This window comes from Sebastes fasciatus, chromosome 6 (assembly GCF_043250625.1).
Source record: "Sebastes fasciatus isolate fSebFas1 chromosome 6, fSebFas1.pri, whole genome shotgun sequence".
Classification (NCBI taxonomy): domain Eukaryota; kingdom Metazoa; phylum Chordata; class Actinopteri; order Perciformes; family Sebastidae; genus Sebastes; species Sebastes fasciatus.
The window spans coordinates 27,185,883-27,206,837 of NC_133800.1; the positions used below are offsets into that span (position 1 = coordinate 27,185,883).

At 42.2% G+C, this 20,955-nt stretch overlaps 2 protein-coding genes across 2 annotated transcripts in view; both read right to left on the reverse strand.

Moving 5' to 3' along the window:
- Positions 1-20,955, reverse strand: part of LOC141769645 (zinc-binding protein A33-like) — a 32,011-nt gene that overhangs the window by 7,029 nt on the left and 4,027 nt on the right. The gene's annotated exons all lie outside the window — the stretch shown is intronic.
- On the reverse strand, positions 4,846-6,363 carry LOC141769644 (zinc-binding protein A33-like). Its single transcript, XM_074638937.1, has one exon. The coding sequence runs from the start codon at positions 6,361-6,363 to the stop codon at positions 4,918-4,920; it is 1,446 nt and encodes a 481-aa protein (XP_074495038.1). The 3' UTR covers positions 4,846-4,917.

Below are 20,955 nucleotides of genomic sequence, written 5' to 3' on the forward strand. Positions count from 1 at the left end.
AGGAGGACAGGAGGACAGAGGACAGAGGGAGGAGGACAGGAGGACGGAGGACAGCAGGGCAGAGGACATGAGGACAGGAGGACAGAGGGCAGAGGACAGGAGGACAGAGGACAGGAGGAAAGGAGGACAGAGGACAGCAGGACAGAGGACAGGAGGACAGGAGGGCAGAGGACATGAGGGCAGAGGACAGCAGGACAGAGGACAGGAGGACAGGAGGGCAGAGGACAGGAGGACAGGAGGACAGAGGACATGAGGGCAGAGGACAGCAGGGCAGAAGACATGAGGACAGAGGGCAGAGGACAGGAGGGCAGAGGACAGGAGGACAGAGGGACAGAGGACAGGAGGACAGAGGGAGGAGGACAGAGGACGGACAGAGGGAGGAGGACAGGAGGACAGAGGACAGAGGGAGGAGGACAGGAGGACGGAGGACAGCAGGGCAGAGGACATGAGGACAGGAGGACAGAGGGCAGAGGACAGGAGGACAGAGGACAGGAGGAAAGGAGGACAGAGGACAGCAGGACAGAGGACAGGAGGACAGGAGGGCAGAGGACATGAGGGCAGAGGACAGCAGGGCAGAAGACATGAGGACAGGAGGACAGAGGGCAGGAGGACAGGAGGACAGAGGGACAGAGGACAGGAGGGCAGAGGGAGGAGGGAGGAGGACAGAGGACAGGAGGACAGAGGGAGGAGGACAGAGGACAGAGGGAGGAGGACAGGAGGACAGGAGGGCAGAGGACAGGAGGACAGAGGACATGAGGGCAGAGGACAGCAGGGCAGAAGACATGAGGACAGGAGGACAGAGGGCAGAGGACAGGAGGGCAGAGGACAGGAGGACAGAGGGACAGAGGACAGGAGGGCAGAGGATGGAGGGAGGAGGACAGAGGACAGGAGGGCAGAGGATGGAGGGAGGAGGACAGAGGACAGGAGGACAGTAAGACAGTAGGACAGAGCGAGAGTAACTATAATCCATCTGCTTCATCACAAATTCAACATCAACTTTCACCACTGGAGGTCAACAAAAAAGAGATTCTCTGTCGAGAGACACTACAGGTGGATAGGGTAAAAAATGTAACTGATAGATATCGACATGAAGCTTCCACAGCTGATTATTTATATTAAGGTAATTATTTTTTGTATTACAAGTTTGCTGAAATGTTATGTTTACATTTTTAAATGAGGCATTATCTAATGCAGTGGTTCTCAAACTGTGGTACGTGTACCACTGGTGGTACGGGAGCTCTCTGTAGTGGTACAAGGAGGAATCTTTAAAATATATTTTTTAAAATCAATAAGAAATAGGGCTGACCCATAAATCGTATTTTTCATCGTCATCATATGAACATGAGCGATAAACACATCTCAAAAGGCTGTCTGGAACACGATGAATAAGAACAATCATTATATTTAGGGATGGTTAACACTTCTCCTCTGCTGATCAGAGACGGCTACAACTACTCGTTACTGTGAGTTCAATAAAACTTTGCATGTGTAAAGCCAAGACACGTTACTATGACACCTGTTCAACAAGCATAAACATGATGAGACTGTTAAACATGGAGGAATACAGCAGCGTTTCAATCTGCTCTGTCTGCAGTCTCTCTATAGACAGACACAGTTAGCTCGACGGCTGACAGCTGACTGTAAACACGTGTAAGTTATTGAGTTGAGTTGTGACTGACTTCAGTTCCCTGGTCAGCAGTGATCCAGTGTATCAGTGTCAGGGGAGTTTATTGTGAAGGAACGGAAGACGTGAATCGGTGATGTGCTGCAGACTGTGAGCCTCTGTGTGTTATTAATTTATCATCTTCATAAAGTATCATAAACCCAAATAAACCCTCATAAACCCTCGGCTACACCAGCTGAAGCTAAAGCTGCAGTAGGCTGTGTAGTCTCACTGTTTAGGTCAGTTTGTCACATCTCTCACTAGTTAACTCATCAGCTGACTGAAACCAAACAGATCCTCTTCACTCTATCAGACCTAGTGTTACTGCAGCAGAGGACAGAGGGAGGAGGACAGAGGACAGAGGACAGAGGGAGGAGGACAGAGGACAGAGGACAGAGGACAGAGGGAGGAGGACAGAGGACAGAGGACAGGAGGACAGGAGGACAGGAGGACAGGAGGACAGAGGACAGAGGGAGGAGGACAGGAGGACAGAGGACAGAGGGAGGAGGACAGAGGACAGAGGACAGGAGGACAGGAGGACAGGAGGACAGGAGGACAGAGGACAGAGGGAGGAGGACAGGAGGACAGAGGACAGAGGGAGGATGACAGAGGACAGAGGACAGAGGACAGAGGACAGGAGGACAGGAGGACAGAAGACAGGAGGATAGAGGTCAGAGGACAGAGGGAGGAGGACAGAGGACAGGAGGACAGGAGGACAGGAGGATAGAGGACAGAGGACAGGAAGACAGGAGGACAGAGGACAGAGGGAGGAGGACAGTGGACATAGGGAGGAGGACAGAGGACAGGAGGACAGGAGGACAGAGGACAGGAGGACCGAGGGAGGAGGACAGGAGGACAGGAGGACAGAGGACAGGAGGGCAGAGGACAGGAGAACAGAGGACAGGAGGACAGAGGACAGGAAGACAGGAGGACAGAGGACAGAGGGAGGAGGACAGTGGACATAGGGAGGAGGACAGAGGACAGAGGACAGAGGACAGAGGACAGGAGGACCGAGGGAGGAGGACAGGAGGACAGGAGGACAGAGGACAGGAGGACAGGAGGGCAGAGGACAGGAGGACAGAGGTCAGAGGACAGAGGACAGAGGACAGAGGACAGGAGGGCAGAGGACAGGAGAACAGAGGACAGGAGGGCCGAGGACAGGAGGACAGGAGGACAGGAGGAGAGAGGACAGAGGACAGAGGAAGGACTGATACTGACTGATGTCTGTGTTCTTCAGTCTTTATAAACTTCACTTAGTATTTTCATGTCAGGAATATGATTTATTTTATTAACATGTTAGATTTGTCTCCAGTGAGATATTAAGGAGTTTATATGGTGACTTTACTGCTGTGGACATTACTGTTGCTGCTCTAGAAACAACATTTAGCCCAGTTATAGTACAAATAGAGTATATGTATATGTATAGCTAATATATGCACACTTCAATATTTGAATATTTATCGCAAGTCATATCGTCATCACAATATTGAACAGTGTTACTGCACATTGCAGATGTTCCTCATATGGTGCAGGCCTAGTGTGACAGGCTTCCCCTTGAGTAGTACGAGAGTTGTGTGAGAGTTTAAGTGCCATATATGGTAGGCCTACTCTACTGTATTTTAACATCGGTCATAATGGTGGTCCTTGGAGAGCCAAATATTTTCTGAGGTGGTACATGGTGAGAAAAGTTTGAGAACCACTGTATTACAGTATTTAAAAAGCCTCTAGGATCAGCTGGAAAATGCATCGTCACAACGCTGAAGACTGGGCTGTTTTTCTGACACCATGAAAAGTTGACTTTTTAGGACAGCGACTCTACAAACAAACATATGACGATCTTATAGAATATGATGCATTGCTGCAGATTAAACTACCCAACAGTATATAAAGGAGTTAAAATCAACACAACCTTAAACATCTACAGCAGTAAAATGCATCATACACATTAATGTAACAGGAATATTAATCCAGAAACATCAGATATAATAGTAAAACACTGACGGGAACATTTTACTGCACAATGAGTACTTTTACTTGAAATACATTTTGCTGATACATACTTTTACCTAAGTACGGTTCTGAATGCAGGACTTTAACTTGTAGTGGAGTATTTTCACAGTGTTGTATTAGTACTTTTACTTAAGTAAAGGATCTGAATACTTCTTCCACCACTGCTCCACTCTACTCATTCTACAGTATGTTGATGTGGAGAGAAAACCTTACAGCTTTAATATTCCTTATTACATATATTGATTATTATTTTTAGTGTATTTACAGATAACATTACACATGTTCTGCTGAAAGTGGATTTAAGTCCTGGACAGTTTTGTTGGAAAAGACTGTGGATAGTCATTTGTTTCTTCATCATAGTCATTCACCTGCACCTTCTAACAGAGGACAGGAATATCTAACTGCAGCACACCAGTGTTGGTGCACACAGTGTCCCTCACCACCTGTATGTACTTCTACATGTCACTAAACAGCTGAGGGGAGTTTTTCTTTTGGTTAACACCAACAGAAAATAAAAAAAAATAGAAAAGCACAAAAGGAAGAATGTAAAAGAAACATGGAAATAATGATAAAGTATTTTATTTATTAGCAATCTGTATCCACAACATCTGAATTTAAATGAAGATGCTACAGTAACACAAACTAACAGGCAGCATCTTTAGTGCTGAATAATTCTATTTGTGTATCTGATTTCTGAGATAATTACATAACCAATTATAAAACTGTGCAGGAAACAATAATATCCATGTAAAAAATTTACTATGAAACACAATGAAGCAATTGTGAAATGTAAAAAATAAACAAGGTAAAATGAAGCTTTTTGTGATTATGTAATTTAAAATTATAGCTTTTTTTAATGTAAATTTAAGGTTGTAGGTCCTTGGAACATAAAATAAAAAATCTGTAGATAAACGTAGAAATATAATTATGACAGTAAATCTACTCGTCCCAGTTCTTGCAGCATATTTACATCACAAACACCATTTTGGTGAGAATGCTTCATACAACTTATTCTGCCTCCATTTATGCTTTAGTTTCTCATTCTGTGTTTTGGAAATATATTTTACAACAACCAAGGAATGTGTTCCATCATGTAATCTGCTTAAAGAGATCAAATCTGATTTTTTTCATAAACCTTAATCTCTATATTTTCTTCATGTTGAAATTACACGATTCTCTCCTATAAAGAACTAACTGACAAGAAAACACCTCTGTTATAAAAATCCTAATAAATCACTTCGACCTCACCACCCTCCCTGAACATCACAGAGAATCTCAGTTTGACAGATTTTGATATCAGCAGTTTTAGCATCACCAGCCTCTCCAATACCGCACCATGGGAAGAGTTTCTCAGTGAAAGTGTCTCTGTGAGTGTAGATGTGAGTCATGTCTTCAGGGTCGTAGAAGGACACTTCCCCCCTGTCATAGTCCAGCTGGACTCTGATCCTTTGGAGACTCTTCTTCACTCCGACTGTCTTACCAGCTCCATCAAAGTATTTTCCAATGTGATGAATTAAACACCAGATTCCATATTTTGGTGAAACCTGTAGGTCTCCCTTCCTGTCAACTGACTCTTTAGCCAAACCTACAAGCCAATGAGGATGGTCTCCCACCTCCACCTCCCAGCTGTGTTTCCCTGAGCTGAAGCCCTCAGAGCCCAGAACATTGACATACTTAGTGTTTCTCTCTGGATTGTCAGGAAGCTGCTGGTGTGTGTCTCCACGTCTCACACTGGTCAGATCATCAGACAGATAAAGATTGTAGGTTGCAGTGTTTGGGTCCAGAATGACAGGACTGAAGTGGACCTTGTCCTTCATCTTCTCCCAGACTCTGAAGGACAGGTTGCCCAGGTGTTTGGCCACATCTATCAGCGCTCCTGAGACCAGCTGTGGATCTGACAGTGAGCACTGGACTCTGGCTCTGGTCTGAGTGGCTTTATAACTGCTGAGGAAGGGCACGTTGTGTTTCTGCAGGTCTTCTTCAACAGCAGAGATACTGTCTGACAGAGAGGAGATGTTCTCCTGAATCATCTTCATCTCTCTGCTGATAGTCTTCCCCTTCTGCTCCTCTTCCTCCCTCAGAGCTGCCAGTCTGGACTCCTCTTCCTCTTTCAGGAACTGGTGGAGCTTGTTGAACTCTGCTGTGATCTGCCTCTCTGTGGACAACAGCTGCTTCTTGGAGTGTTTAACCATTCCATCATATTTTTTCTCCACTTCTTCATGTTTGTCCCTCTTGTCCTGTAGAGACTCTAAGTCAGATTTCAGCTGGTCCTTCAGGTCACTGACTGCTTGTTCTATAGGAACCAACTTGTGACTCTGGTGGAGAGATAACTCACAGACAGGACACACAGCTTTATCTTCATCCTTACAGAACAAATATGGGACCTCCGGATGTTTATCACACACCACCTCCTCTTTCTTCTTCTTTATTTCTGGCTCAGATGATCCAGCTTTCTGTCTCTCAGCAAACGAGTCAGACAGTTCCTTCAGTGCAAAGTTCAACCCAAGATCATCTTTAGATGATTTTCTTTTACAAATGGGACAGTTTTTGTTTTCAGCTTGTTCCCAGATTTTCTTCAGGCAGCTTGAACAGAAGCTGTGGCTGCAGCTCAGAGACACAGGATCTCTGAAAGTCTCTGAACACACATGGCAGTTCAGGAAACTTTCAAAAAGAGCAGTTTTTTCAGCCATTCTTCTCGGTATCTAAATTGTCTTTCAAAAGCAAGACTCACCGAGTTACTGTCCCGTCTCTTGATTGCTTCAAATAATCCAAACGTGTGTTTTCCAGCAGAGATCTCACACCCTGTGATGGCGTCTCAGCTCTGATCAACAATGTCAAAAATCTTCTTTCTTCTTCACTCACCTCTGTCACAGGGTGATTTATTAGGAGGAAATGCTGCCATGTCATTATGTCACCAGCAGATGGTGTCAGGATGTTTTCAGAGGTACATTTTTCTCTCTTCATTCACTACAGTACAAATTCATTGTCTGTAGGCAAACAGGAACATGTCTAAACATTTTCTTTGTTTCTCGTCTACTTAAAGAATTTAACTTCCACAGCTCATAAAAACACCATAAACTAGAAACAAGGAGAGTTTTTTTCTTTCGTCCTCCAGTGAGGACTGAACATTTGATAAGGCTGACTGACACTAAACCAGTTCAACAACATTTGCATTTTTCAGCCAACAGGAACATGTAAGAGAAAACATGTTCTGCTAACACGTCAGCGAGACTCTGTTTATCACATCCAGTATGATTAAATGTGTGGCATTCAATTAAAATACAGGTACATGGTCAGTTTTTAATTCAACCCTCATTTGACCTTTCTCTCCTTTCATTAGGAAATGTTGTTCAAACTCTCACTAACACGTCTCTGTTTGGTCACTTGTTTCATTAAATGCACTGAAATGTCAAAGCTGCTCTGACAGTGATCTGTTCTATGAGTCTGTTCAGAGAGAGTCACTTCTGAATGACGACCTTAGACCAACATGTTGCACAACAGTCAGTGTAAAGCTCATCAGTCACACATTAAACTATTGAAAGTGCAGATCTGCTGCCGACTCTGAGACAAAAGCTGCACAGACTGTTAATGTACTGTACACAGTGGAGTAAAGTAACTAAGTACATTTACTAAAATATTATAGAACAAGTCAGAGGCAAATATTGTACTTTTTACCTCACTAAATGACCGTATACCATGTATAAAATACAATTAACAAATAAATGATGATGTATTATTATAGGTAACGATGAAATTAGACTTTTTTGATACCCAGGGAAATTCACAAGCTACCCAGCAGTATATAAAGCAATTAAAATGAGCTTCATGTTAACCAGCTGCAACATTAAAGTGATGAACACATAATGCATCAATAATTATAATCCAATAACATACATCATGCTCAAAATGAACCATTTAGGGAAATGAATACTTCTACTTTTGGTACTTTAGGTCTATTTTGATGTTAATACTTTTGTACTTTTATTTATGTAAAGTTTTGACTTTTATTTGTAACACTATCTCTACACTGTGGTGTTGCTACTTTTACTCAAGTAAAAGATCTGAGTACTTTTTCCACCACTGACTGTACAACACCTTTCTACTGTAAGTACCACATGAATTATTGTCATTGAATCACTCACTACTCACCATTTGTCCACCGTCACTTTTCAGGCAGCAGATATTTGGTTGATGATCAGACAGAGCATGCTCTGTTTATCCACAGCAGGTATGTTATAGTATGTCGCTTTATAGAGTGTGGACATATTTTAAACATGCTGATTAGGTATTTTCTATGGTGTAATGTTACTGTCTGTGTTTTGTAATGTAATTAAGTTACATAATTGCTATTAAAAAATGTTAAATATAAAAAAAAGGTAACAGTCCCGTATGAGAAAACTGTATAAATATATTTGTTTATATGTTCTGTATGAAATTTAAGAGAGGGACAGTTTCTGTTTGTTTCATTTATTTTATTTACATTAATATAAACCCACTATACGATCATTGTGTCAATGTATTGTGCAGAGAAAAATTTAAAAAAATTTAACCATACTGTAATGTCAAAGCAACAGAGGATTTACCACTAGACATGCGCTCTTTGTCCAAAAGAGATGACCCTTTCTACTCTGTGTCCTTTGTCATAAATGCAGATGTGGAAAAAAACAGCTGTTACCACAAGCCTGACAAGCTCCGGGTGATACATTTGGAAAGGAGACATCTCACAGAGGTCACAGAGGTCAGCATCCACAGTGTTGAGCTGACTACTGACAGGTCAGTGGGTCTTTTCTCTGTGGACATGTGTATGTATGCGTGCATGTGTTGTGCCCCTTAAACAGGGGAAATAGTGAGAGAGACGGATGAATGAATCACACACGCAGCTCTTCCCTTCACTCGTCTCTGTATTGAGTCACATTTGAAATGTAATGCAATGTAAACAAAACTCATACATTTAAACATCTGAACTCAGTTTCTGGACCACAGTGATCATGGCTTAATTACATTTTTAACTTTCTCTAAACCATTTAAATGATCTTTCTAACTGTTTCTAAATGTTCTTAATTCAAATACAGCATGAAGTCTCTCTTATGAAATGTATTTTAACCTTTTAGCTTTTTAACTTTTTTAGACACATGAATTCACCTTTAAATGTTATAAAATCAACAACTGCATACACATATATGAACGTAACAACCTAGCTTAAATGCCGCCGACAAAGTAAACAGACGGACTCTACGACGGGACCACGATGCATCCGGCAGCTAGCTTACATAGCAACAGCGTTAGCTAGAAACTTTTAAACATAATACAGAGTACAAAATGTGCACTTTTCCTCTATAATGAACAACAACGACGTATAACGAATTCTTAACAACATGTGTTTACAACGTTATAGTGCTTTGTGGACGTTATTTACCTTAAACAGGGGAAATAGTGAGAGAGAAGGATGAATAAATCACACGCAGCTCTTCCCTTCACTCGTCTCTGTATTGAGTGAGGAAGAGGAGCGCGATCCCCCTACTGGAACCCCGAGGCATTACCAACAGATCAACGCACAATCAACCCACACACACAAGGATCTGCATCACCTATCTGCATTATTCCTCTTTCTGGTTCACTGCATATGTGCTGCGTAGTCTGTACAGTGACCAGTGTTGATGCATATTTACATCCAAAAATTAAATGACATGTCCTGAAAATGATACAGTAATAACTGAGACAACAAAGAAATTAGCTTTTCTAAATAAATGAATTATGCCTGAAAAATTCATTATTCTTGCATTATTCTTGCCTGTCACATACTCCCCCTCAAAACAGATGTTGTCCTCAACATGCTAACCTTTGACCTTCAGTGCAAATACAGGGGTTAAAGAGCATACCATCAAAATATCTCCCTATTACCACTTCAGACTAACAATCCTGCTACATTTTATCTTGTATAGTGCAGTTTTGCAGTTTTATAGACTGGAACTCTTTTCATACATTCCTTCAGACATGGGTAAATACCCAGTGTCGTTCAGTGTCCATTTTTTTCTCTTTTGGTCATTTGTTTGACCTCCTTCATTACGCATTGTTTCGACACAGTCCATTGCCGCCTTGTTAACAGTTCTATTTGTGCAGCATGTCCAAGTCAACTACACTCTCCTTTAATACAGGTCCATGAGTGTGATATGATAGACTGCAACAGTGTCATGTAAATGTGTATATTGAGTGTATCCACTGTCAAAAGTTCCTCATGTTCAACAGTCCATTTGAATGTGAATTATGTGTTGAACAGTCCCTTTTTTTCTTTCTTTGAGTGTAATGTATGTGCATTTACTCAGTCCAGTGGTGTGCAATGTTTCTACCTTCCATGTCAATAGCACTGCTGGAAGTGGTATGGCGGCACAGTGAGTGTCCATGGCACTTTAAAGTTTGTATGCCAAGGTGTTGTCCTCAGGTTGTAGCATGCAGGTGAGCCAAGCTTATCATATGTGAAGAACTTGGGCCGTCTGTGTTGTCGTCTAGGCCGCTGACGCTCCTCACTGCTGAGATCACTTGGAACAGGTAATGGAAGAGCATCCTCCACAGGTAGGTCCTCCACATAACTATTCTCTCTCGCCAATAAGTGCTCCATTTGGTTTGGTGTTTCTTGTTCTTTCTCTGGTTCAGGTGCTATGTTTTCCTCAGGGTGTCTGCATTCAATCTCCACAGGTGTACTAGTGCACACAGGATTCACTGTCTCAGGTGTGCATGTCTTGGATTGCTGCTCAAGTGTCACAAGATGATACTCATCATCTTCCTCTTCCTCTGACTGCTCCGCTTCCTCATTTCTCTCCACACTTTTCTTCTTTGTGCGTGGCTGTACTGGGGTTTCCAGCGGCAAGTGGTCACATGGGAGGAGAAGATTACGATGTAAAATCCTTGATCTACCTTTTCCTTTCTCAGGTCTGAGTTCATAAACAGGGATATCTTCACTCACTTGACGCACAACTGTGTGGATGGTATCCTCCCAGTGGTTTCTCAGTTTTCCTGGACCACCACGAGGTGTCATGTTCCTGATTAAAACACGATCACCAGGCTGTAGCACTGAGCTTTTCACCTTACTGTCATAGTGTCTCTTGCTTCTCATGGCAGCTTTGTGAGCATTTTGTCTTGTGATCTCGCACGCTTCTTCCATGCCCTGCTTCCACTTTTCCATGTAGTTATGATGATTACTGTCTCCTTGTTCTGAGGTCAAGTTGAACAACATATCAACTGGCAACCGTGGAGAGCGCCCATACAACAAGTTAAAAGGTGAAAAACCAGTCACTTCACTGCGAGTACAATTGTACGCGTAAATCAGTTTGTTTAGTGAGTCTTTCCAGTTAGTCTTTTGTCTCTCTGTGAGGGTCTTTAACATCTGGAGCAGTGTTCGGTTAAACCGCTCTACCTGTCCGTTCCCTTGGGGGTGGTAGGGAGTGGTTCTCGACCCAGCAACTCCACAGTACTTTTTCAGTTGAGCGAACAGTTGGTTTTCAAATTCGCCACCCTGATCATGGTGTATTCTTGTTGGGAAGCCAAATTTCAGTGCATAGTCGTTAAAGATCTTGTCTGCAGCTGTTTTGCCTGATTTGGAAGTTGTGGCGTAAGCCTGGGCAAAACGTGTAAAATGGTCAATGATTACAAGAATATACTCATAACCGCCCTTACACTTGTCAAGGTGCAAGAAATCAACTGAAACAAGTTCAAACGGTTGAGTGGTTACAATGTTCGTCAGTGGTGCTCTTGTCCCATGGCTTGGCTTCTTGTGCTTGAGGCACACACATCTTCTCATGACATAATCCTCGATCTCCCGTTGCATATACGGCCAGTAAAACCGGTCCCGTACCAGGGATGTAGTCCTTTCTACACCCTGATGACCCATTTCATCGTGAAGTTCTTTTAACACTGTAGTTTTGTGTGCTTCTGGAAGCACCAGCTGTTTTCTGCTTGCAGTTTTCCTGAACAACACTCCACCCTCAGAAATCTCCAACTTATCCCACTCTCTAAGGAGACATAAGATCTGTGAACTGAGTTGTTTGAGTTCTGGACCTGATGGTCGTTTTTCTGCAAGTTTGAACTGAATCACTGGTCCGACAGTGGGGTCATTCCTTTGGTCATGTTTGATTTGTCCTGCTGTTAGTGGAATGAGGGGCGTGTCTGTAGCTATTGCTGCACATTGTACTGAGACACCCATGGACCATAATGCACTGGATTCATCCTGACTTTCCACTGCCTGTGTAGCTGCTCCAATCACATCCTGTGATATTTCCTCTGAACACTCTTTCATGAATATTTCCATATCTAAAGGCATTCTGGACAGACTGTCTGCGTCAATGTTTTCCTTACCCGGACGGTATTTGATTGTGAAGTGGAAATCTGCCAGTTCTGCTACCCATCGACACCCTGTTGCATTCAGTTTGGCAGTGGACAGTACATAGGTAAGTGGGTTGTTGTCACTGTAGACGGTGAAGAATGGTGCATAGTACAGGTAATCACGAAATTGTTCTGTGACCGCCCACTTGAGGGCTAGGAACTCCAACTTTCCTGAATGTAGATGGTAGTTTTTCTCCGCTGTAGTTAAAGTTCGGGAGCCATAAGCAATCACACGAAGCTTTTCATTCTGCCTTTGGTACAATACAGCACCTAGTCCCTGGTTGGAAGCATCAGTATGTATGATGAATGGCTGTGAAAACTCTGGGAAGCCTAGAACAGGAGGCTGAGTGAGACAGTCTATCAACTGTTCCAAGATTGACTGGTGCATGTCAGTCCACTTAATGGGTGTGTTGGATGGAACTCCTCTGCTGTTTCGTTTTGTTTGCCACTTCCTCTTTTTGTTGTTCAGTGTTTCGGTTTCTACAGGTGCTTTAAACAGGTCATACAAGGGGCTGGCAATACGTGAAAAATCTTTGATATACTGCCGGTAATAACTTAATAGTCCCAAGATTGCTCTTATCTCACCAACAGTACCTGGATGTTTGTTTTTCAGGGCCCTGACAGCAGCAGTATCGGCAGGGTCCACCCGGTTCCCCTCAGCAGACACAATTCTTCCAAGGTACCGTACTTCTGCTTTAAACAGGTCACACTTTCTGGGCTTTAGTTTTATCCCATGCCCTCTCAGTCGTTGCAGCACCCTTCTGACATCACTGACATGATCCTCAAATGTTCTGCTAAACACAAGAACATCATCAAGATATGGCACACATATTTCATCCCTTAAGCCGTCCAAGCACTCTTCCATGCAGCGCTGGAATGCTGCAGGTGCATTCATAAGCCCAAACGGAATTCGGACCCACTCATACAGGCCCCAGGGGGTCACAAAAGCTGTGAGATGCTTACTGTCCTCGGTCATGAACCCCTGGTGGTATGCCTTGCCCTGGTCCAGCAGTGAGAAGAGGGTGTTCCCTCCCAGGTTGTCCATAATGTCCTGTACTCTGGGGATGGGGTGGCGATCTGGGTGAGTTTTCCTGTTAAGCTCCCTGTAGTCGATACATAAGCGGAGAGTGCCATCCTTTTTTCTCACACAGACGACTGGAGAGGAGTAGGAAGATGTAGACTTTTCAACCCACCCTTGTGCTATCAAGTCCTGTAAGTAGTCTTTCATCTCTTTGTATAAGGGTTTTGGAACAGAGAGATATTTTCTTGACACTGGCTCAACATCTTTTAGTGAAATGTTCATTTGCAGGTTTTTCACACAGCCTATCTCGTCATCAGACCTGGAGAATGACTGACTCTTCTCTTAACATCTGGCTGACTATTGGTCTCTGGTGTTCATCAAGGTGAGCCAAATCAACAGGAGGATCCCACTGTTCGTGGACAGGAGCACTTTCACTGGAGCTCTGGGCTTTGACATGGTGAATGGACGCAGTAGGTAGGTGGTCTGTTTTAAATATATTTGCAGGATATACTGAGCTGACTGATTGTACAGTCCCAATAACAGTCCTTCCTGACAGCGTAATGTCATGACTCGTAGGGTTTTGCACACTAACAATGATTTTTGGGGCCATGCCTGCCTTCACTGACACAAGAGTATCACAAAACTCTAATCCTTCAGGCCACTGTGGGTTTTCATGAGGCTCGAAAATCAGAGTCTTATCCTCTTTGAAAGCTGGGGCCTGTACTCGACACTCAATTTGAACGGAGCTACGTTTAGGCACACTCACCCTCTCATTTGCTGTTCTTACATTATGGTTACACATCTGTCCTACACTCACAGCATTAATAAAGGTCTTTGCTTTGTTTTTCTTAAGATGAGGAAAAGCCATTTTTACTGCCTTCACAAGCTTCTCTTTGACTCCATGTTTTGTCTGGTTTTGCAGGCTGTCCAGCACAAGACGTTCAATGACATTAAAGCCAATAATAGGACATTGTTGTTGGCTGCCTTTTAGCACTAGCATGGGTATTAGCAACTCATCATCATTAGCAGCAAGTTTAAAGGACACTTCGAGCCAACCACTGCATGGCATGTCTGTCCCGTTGGCTGCTTCAAGTTGTAAAGGGTCAAGAGGGTCAACAAGTTCAGCTACATCCCTTAGCGGCACATCAGGTAAGTGTTTCCCTTTAAATACCTCATCTATAGCACAAACTTGTGAACCTGTATCCCAAAGTGCCTGAGTTTTCAGTTTGTGCAGGAAACACCTGATGAGGCACTTCTTCCCTACTAACTCCCTTACAGTAGGTATTTTCTCTGGAGCACTATTTTCCTTGCCCTTGGGTTTCTCAGATGACCGTGTTGCCTGTTTCTTAATACTTGAACATGTATATGGCTTACAATGTCTTTTGTGTGCAGGCCAGTGGGTTTCCTGACAGTCTTTTGAGCAGTACAGTGTGGTTTTACAAATTGAGCAACATTTTAGCTCCTCACTGTCTTTTTCTTCTTTGCAACTTGCACAACGTTGGGACTTATCCATGTTGCCGGTTGCTCCATGTCCCGTGGAAGCAACCTCCCTTAGTTTAAAGGGCTCCTTCTAGTGGGTTCCACTACCCTCTGTGCCTTGCAACCTGCCCTGAAATGTTCACTGCTTCCACATCTAAAGCAATGCTGACAGTAATCTTCGCCTGCTTGAATACAAGCATAGCATCTAGGACGGGGGCGTGGTGCTTGGTAATTTCGCTGTGGTGCAAACCTTTGTTGGAACTGAGCTGTTTCCCTCATCTGTGCAGGTCTGAATGCTGGTCGGTACTCCTGCGCTGCTGCTGGTGGCTGCTGGTGGTGGTACACTGGCATGGCATTTGACTCAGCTTTATAAGGTGAGGGTTGTGGGGGTGAAAACACTGGATATGTGGCAGACATATTAGCTGGTTCTCCGCTTGGTGGGGGATACTGTGGGGGCGCAGGTGTGGACCTTTGGATGGTTTCCCTGATTTGGGAGATTTCAGCTCTCAGATCTTTCAACAGCACCACGTCAGAGCGAATTTCTTTGATTTCGGTCAGCAGATCAGGAGGAAGTGAAGTGGCTGTGTTTTGCTGGGTGTTGCTTTTCTTTTCCACTGGAACTTCACTGGCCTGGACTGTATTCACATTTGTTGCTCGTGATGGGGCAGCATGTTTCTTTTTGTCCTGTCTCTCCTTTTCATTGGTGCATGCAATGTTCAGTTTCTCCAGCAGCAGCTCATCTGAGGTGTTTGTCTGCAGGAGGTAAGGCTGCAGGTCACTTTTTATATTGTCATTCTGTAGGCCAGTCAGGACAGTATGCATGAATAGACTCTGGACTAGTGCTGGGTCATATTTTAAGTTTGACTCATCTTCCTGAGAAGCAAACAGAATTTTCTGTCTCATGTCCATTGCCCTTATCAGGAAATGTTGAGGTGTCTCTTTACTGCTCTGGACCTCAGAAGTGAGGTGTTTATATAACTCAGTGGCACCTCTCTCCTGGTAATGAGACCTGAGAATTCGGCGGAGAGCGGGCAGCGTAAGTTTTTCCTTCCCCTCAAGGTAACTTCGTAACTGAAGGTCTGGTGTGATGGCGCGGATTACAGCATCAATGATCTCTGACTCTGGGTAGCCCTTATTGAGCCCATTTTCAATTTGTCTGGCCAGACTGGAAAAGGTTAGCTTATCTTTTTGTCCTGGCTCTCCTATTTGGCCTGCCATCTTGAAATCTTTGCGCCACATAGAGCTGTTAGGGGATGCTAGCACCATGTTCTTTGCTGGAGTGCTGGAACTGGCAGGGGGGTTCATGCTTATGTTCATGAGGTCATGCATTTCATTCTCTTTTTCTTGTAATGACAGTCTTAGCTCCTCTACCTCTTTCTGGAGGTTTTCCTGTCTGTCAGTTTGTTGCAAAATCTCACTCTCAGTTAGGTTTGTTGCCATTTGGGTTTTGTCTATTATGTCTTGAATGTTAAGAAGTTCTGACAAACCTTCATCCTCTCGATCATCCAATTGCACCCGTTCAAGGTACCTCATGACGTGTGAAATTAATTGACTGCGTGTTTTACCAGTCACATGTTCCTTTCCTGGTCCAGAAATCTGAAGTCCATTGCACACTTTAATCAGTTGTTCAACAGTCAGTTTATATAATGCTCCTTTAATCTCCAGCTCTAGCTTCTCGAATTCAGACTCCATTTTATCAAAGGAGCGGGCAGAAGTAGTGAAACGAGGGTTTATCTGACTCAATTGGTTCTTTGCTGCTCCCTAGTGGTCACTTTGCTCACTTCAGGATACAAGTCGCCGATGTTTGTCTGAAGATCACCTCGACCGCCTTGCCAACTCCTTTCTCCGATGCCTGGGTTGTTTGAGGAGATGATCAACCAGAGGATTCCACTTGTAGCTCAGTGATGATCCTCAAGCTAAACATCCCAGCGGTGCCTCCAAATGTTGTGCCCCTTAAACAGGGGAAATAGTGAGAGAGACGGATGAATGAATCACACACGCAGCTCTTCCCTTCACTCGTCTCTGTATTGAGTCACATTTGAAATGTAATGCAATGTAAACAAAACTCATACATTTAAACATCTGAACTCAGTTTCTGGACCACAGTGATCATGGCTTAATTACATTTTTAACTTTCTCTAAACCATTTAAATGATCTTTCTAACTGTTTCTAAATGTTCTTAATTCAAATACAGCATGAAGTCTCTCTTATGAAATGTATTTTAACCTTTTAGCTTTTTAACTTTTTTAGACACATGAATTCACCTTTAAATGTTATAAAATCAACAACTGCATACACATATATGAACGTAACAACCTAGCTTAAATGCCGCCGACAAAGTAAACAGACGGACTCTACGACGGGACCACGATGCATCCGGCAGCTAGCTTACATAGCAACAGCGTTAGCTAGAAACTTTTAAACATAATACAGAGTACAAAATGTGCACTTTTCCTCTATAATGAACAACAACGACGTATAACGAATTCTTAACAACATGTGTTTACAACGTTATAGTGCTTTGTGGACGTTATTTACCTTAAACAGGGGAAATAGTGAGAGAGAAGGATGAATAAATCACACACAGCTCTTCCCTTCACTCGTCTCTGTATTGAGTGAGGAAGAGGAGCGCGATCCCCCTACTGGAACCCCGAGGCATTACCAACAGATCAACGCACAATCAACCCACACACACAAGGATCTGCATCACCTATCTGCATTATTCCTCTTTCTGGTTCACTGCATATGTGCTGCGTAGTCTGTACAGTGACCAGTGTTGATGCATATTTACATCCAAAAATTAAATGACATGTCCTGAAAATGATACAGTAATAACTGAGACAACAAAGAAATTAGCTTTTCTCTAAATAAATGAATTATGCCTGAAAAATTAATTATTCTTGCATTATTCTTGCCTGTCACAATGGCGTCTCGGCTCTGATCAACAATGTCAAAATCTACTTTCTTCTTCACTCACCTCTGTCACAGGGTGAATTATTAGGAGGAAATGCTGCCATGTCATTATGTCACCAGCAGATGGTGTCAGGATGTTTTCAGAGGTACATTTTTCTCTCTTCATTCACTACAGTACAAATTCATTGTCTGTAGGCAAACAGGAACATGTCTAAACATTTTCTTTATTTCTTGTCTATTTAAAGAATTTGACTTCTACAGCTCATAAAAACACCATAAACTAGAAACAAGGAGAGGTTTTTCTTGAGTCCTCTAGTGAGGACTGAACATTTGATGAGGCTGACTGACACTAAACCAGTTTAACAACATTCTTCATTTTTCAGCCAACAGCAACATGTAAGAGAAAACATGTTCTGCTAACACGTCAGTGAGACTCTGTTTATCACATCCAGTATGATTAAATGTTTGCCATTTAATTAAAATACAGGTACATGGTCAGTTTTTAATTCAACCCTCATTTGACCTTTCTTTCCTTTCATTAGGAAATGTTGTTCAAACTCTCACTAACACGTCTCTGTTTGGTCACTTGTTTCATTAAATGCACTGAAATGTCAAAGCTGCTCTGACAGTGATCTGTTCTATGAGTCTGTTCAGAGAGAAAGTCACTTCTGAATGACGACATTAGACCAACATGTTGCACAACAGTCAGTGTAAAGCTCATCAGTCACACATTAAACTATTGAAAGTGCAGATCTGCTGCCGACTCTGAGACAAAAGCCGCACAGACTGTTAATGTACTGTACACAGTGGAGTAAAGTAACTAAGTACATTTACTAAAATATTATAGAACAAGTCAGAGGCAAATATTGTACTTTTTACCACACTAAATTGACTTCATACCATGTATAAAATACAATCAACAAATAGATTATGATGTATTATTATAGGTAATGATGAAATTAGACTTTTTTGATCCCCGGGGAAATTCACAAGCTACCCAGCAGTATATAAAGCAATTAAAATGAGCTTCATGTTAACCAGCTGCAACATTAAAGTGATGAACACATTAATGCATCAATAATTATAATCCAATAACATACATCATGCTCAAAATGAACCATTTAGGGGAATGAATACTTCTACTTTTGGTACTTTAGGTCTATTTTGATGTTAATACTTTTGTACTTTTACTTTTGTAAAGTTTTGACTTTTATTTGTAACACTATCTCTACACTGTGGTGTTGCTACTTTTACTCAAGTAAAAGATCTGAGTACTTCTTCCACCACTGACTGTACAACACCTTTCTACTGTAAGTACCACATGAATTATTGTCATTGAATCACTCACTACTCACCATTTGTCCACCGTCACTTTTCAGGCAGCAGATATTTGGTTGATGATCAGACAGAGCATGCTCTGTTTATCCACAGCAGGTATGTTATAGTATGTCGCTTTATAGAGTGTGGCAATATTTTAAACATGCTGATTAGGTATTTTCTATGGTGTAACGTTACTGTCTGTGTTTTTTAATGTAATTAAGTTACATAATTGCTATTAAAAAATGTTAAATATTAAAAAAAGGTAACAGTCCCGTATGAGAAAGCTGTATATATATATTTGCTTATATTTTATGTATTAAATTTAAAAGATGGACAGTTTCTGTTTGTGTCATTTATTTTATTTACGTTAATATAAACCCACTATACGATCATTGTGTCAATGTATTGTGCAGAGTATAAATTTAAAAAAATTTAACCATACTGTAATGTCAAAGCAACAGAGGATTTACTACTAGACATGTGCTGTTTGTCCAAAAGAGATGACCCTTTCTACTCTGTGTCCTTTGTCATAAATGCAGATGTGGAATAAACCAGCTGTTACCACAAGCCTGACAAGCTCCGGGTGATACATTTGGAAAGGAGGCATCTCACAGAGGTCACAGAGGTCAGCATCCACAGTGTTGAGCTGACTACTGACAGGTCGGTGGGTCTTTTCTTTGTGGACATGTGTATGTATGCGTGCATGAAACTGTAAGTTGGCTGGTTAAATGGTTGTATGGTTATGTCCCAAACATTGCAGTTATTGCTAAACATAAAGTGAATCCAGCTCACAGTTAGCACTATTTAAAGCTAGCACTGGAGACCTTAAGGCAGCACAAGGCATGGTACATTCCTCAGTCTGTGTGGTCGTGTTACTTTGCTACTATACTCTTAAATACTGGACCGATTTGTGTTATAAATATTCAGCATTTGTTGGTCATATTTATTTGTCCAAGGTTGCCTTCTGCACCAGATTGTGGTTGTTGCATCAGTGTTTTACCATTTTCACATATTTATCCTGCACCATGTTCATTTATTCACTTCTCCAGTGGTGGAATGTAACTAAGTGAATTTCCTTGGAAATTGGAGGCCCCAGGCAGTTGTCTAAAGGTAAAGTCTGCTCCTGGCTGTTTTTTCTTCGTGAACCAGAGTGTTTATCACTGGTGTTTCTGACTGTTAGTAGTTGGGAAACTTGGGTGTGTGATGCAACTATGTCATGGTAAGTGTACTGCTCAGAACTCAAGGAAGCGCAAAGTCGAGTGTGAAGTTGTTTGTATGAGCTGTTCTCGAGAAAGCTGCAAGCAGCAACGCCACAGGCCGAGCATTCAGCCCGTTCTGAACAGACATGTTTTCAACGGGCACTGCACTAGTTGATATAAAACAGAGAAAAGCATTAAATCCTCACATGTGATGAAGATGATCTCGCATGCTTTGCTATGGGGCTCTGTGTTGTCAGTGCAGAATGGCTGCCTTTTGTACGTAGCTCAGAGAACACGAGGAGCGCTTGTTGACCATCAGCACCAAGAGTGACTGTTGCTTCACTTCGCCTGCATGTCACTTTGACGGACAGTATGGAGGACGAAACAGGACAAAATAAAAAATAAATAAATAAATTACTTGATAAATAAAGAAATATTGATGTCTTAAATACATACAATTTAATAATTGATAAATTCATTAATTTAAAAAAAAATAATAATAAAAATAAATTAAAAAAAATAAAGAAATGGAAAAGTTAATACAAATTAAATTAAAGAGTATATATGGGAATTAATACAAAGATAAATAAATGAAGAAGAAAATATCTTATGTCACATTTTATCAATCAATTAATGCCTACATCTATTTTTAATATTTTTGGTACATTTAATGGCATATGTTTGTATTTATCGAGAGATTTATTTATTTGTTTTTTTTATCTTGGCAGGTTCCTACCTCCATAACACAGCACTTTGAGTCCAACTGACAGATGAGAGGCAGTTCAGAGAGTGAATGAGCTCCAGCAGGGGGCGCAGTCACACAAAGTAAAGCACCAACACACTCAGATGGAGGCCACATTGATGCTTCTAATGTAGCTGCACAATAAGATGACTTTAGTGTCTCTAAATCTATCAGACAATGCAGTCAGAGACAACAGCAGTTTATCACTGTAGGATAAGAAAAAGCTCCCAT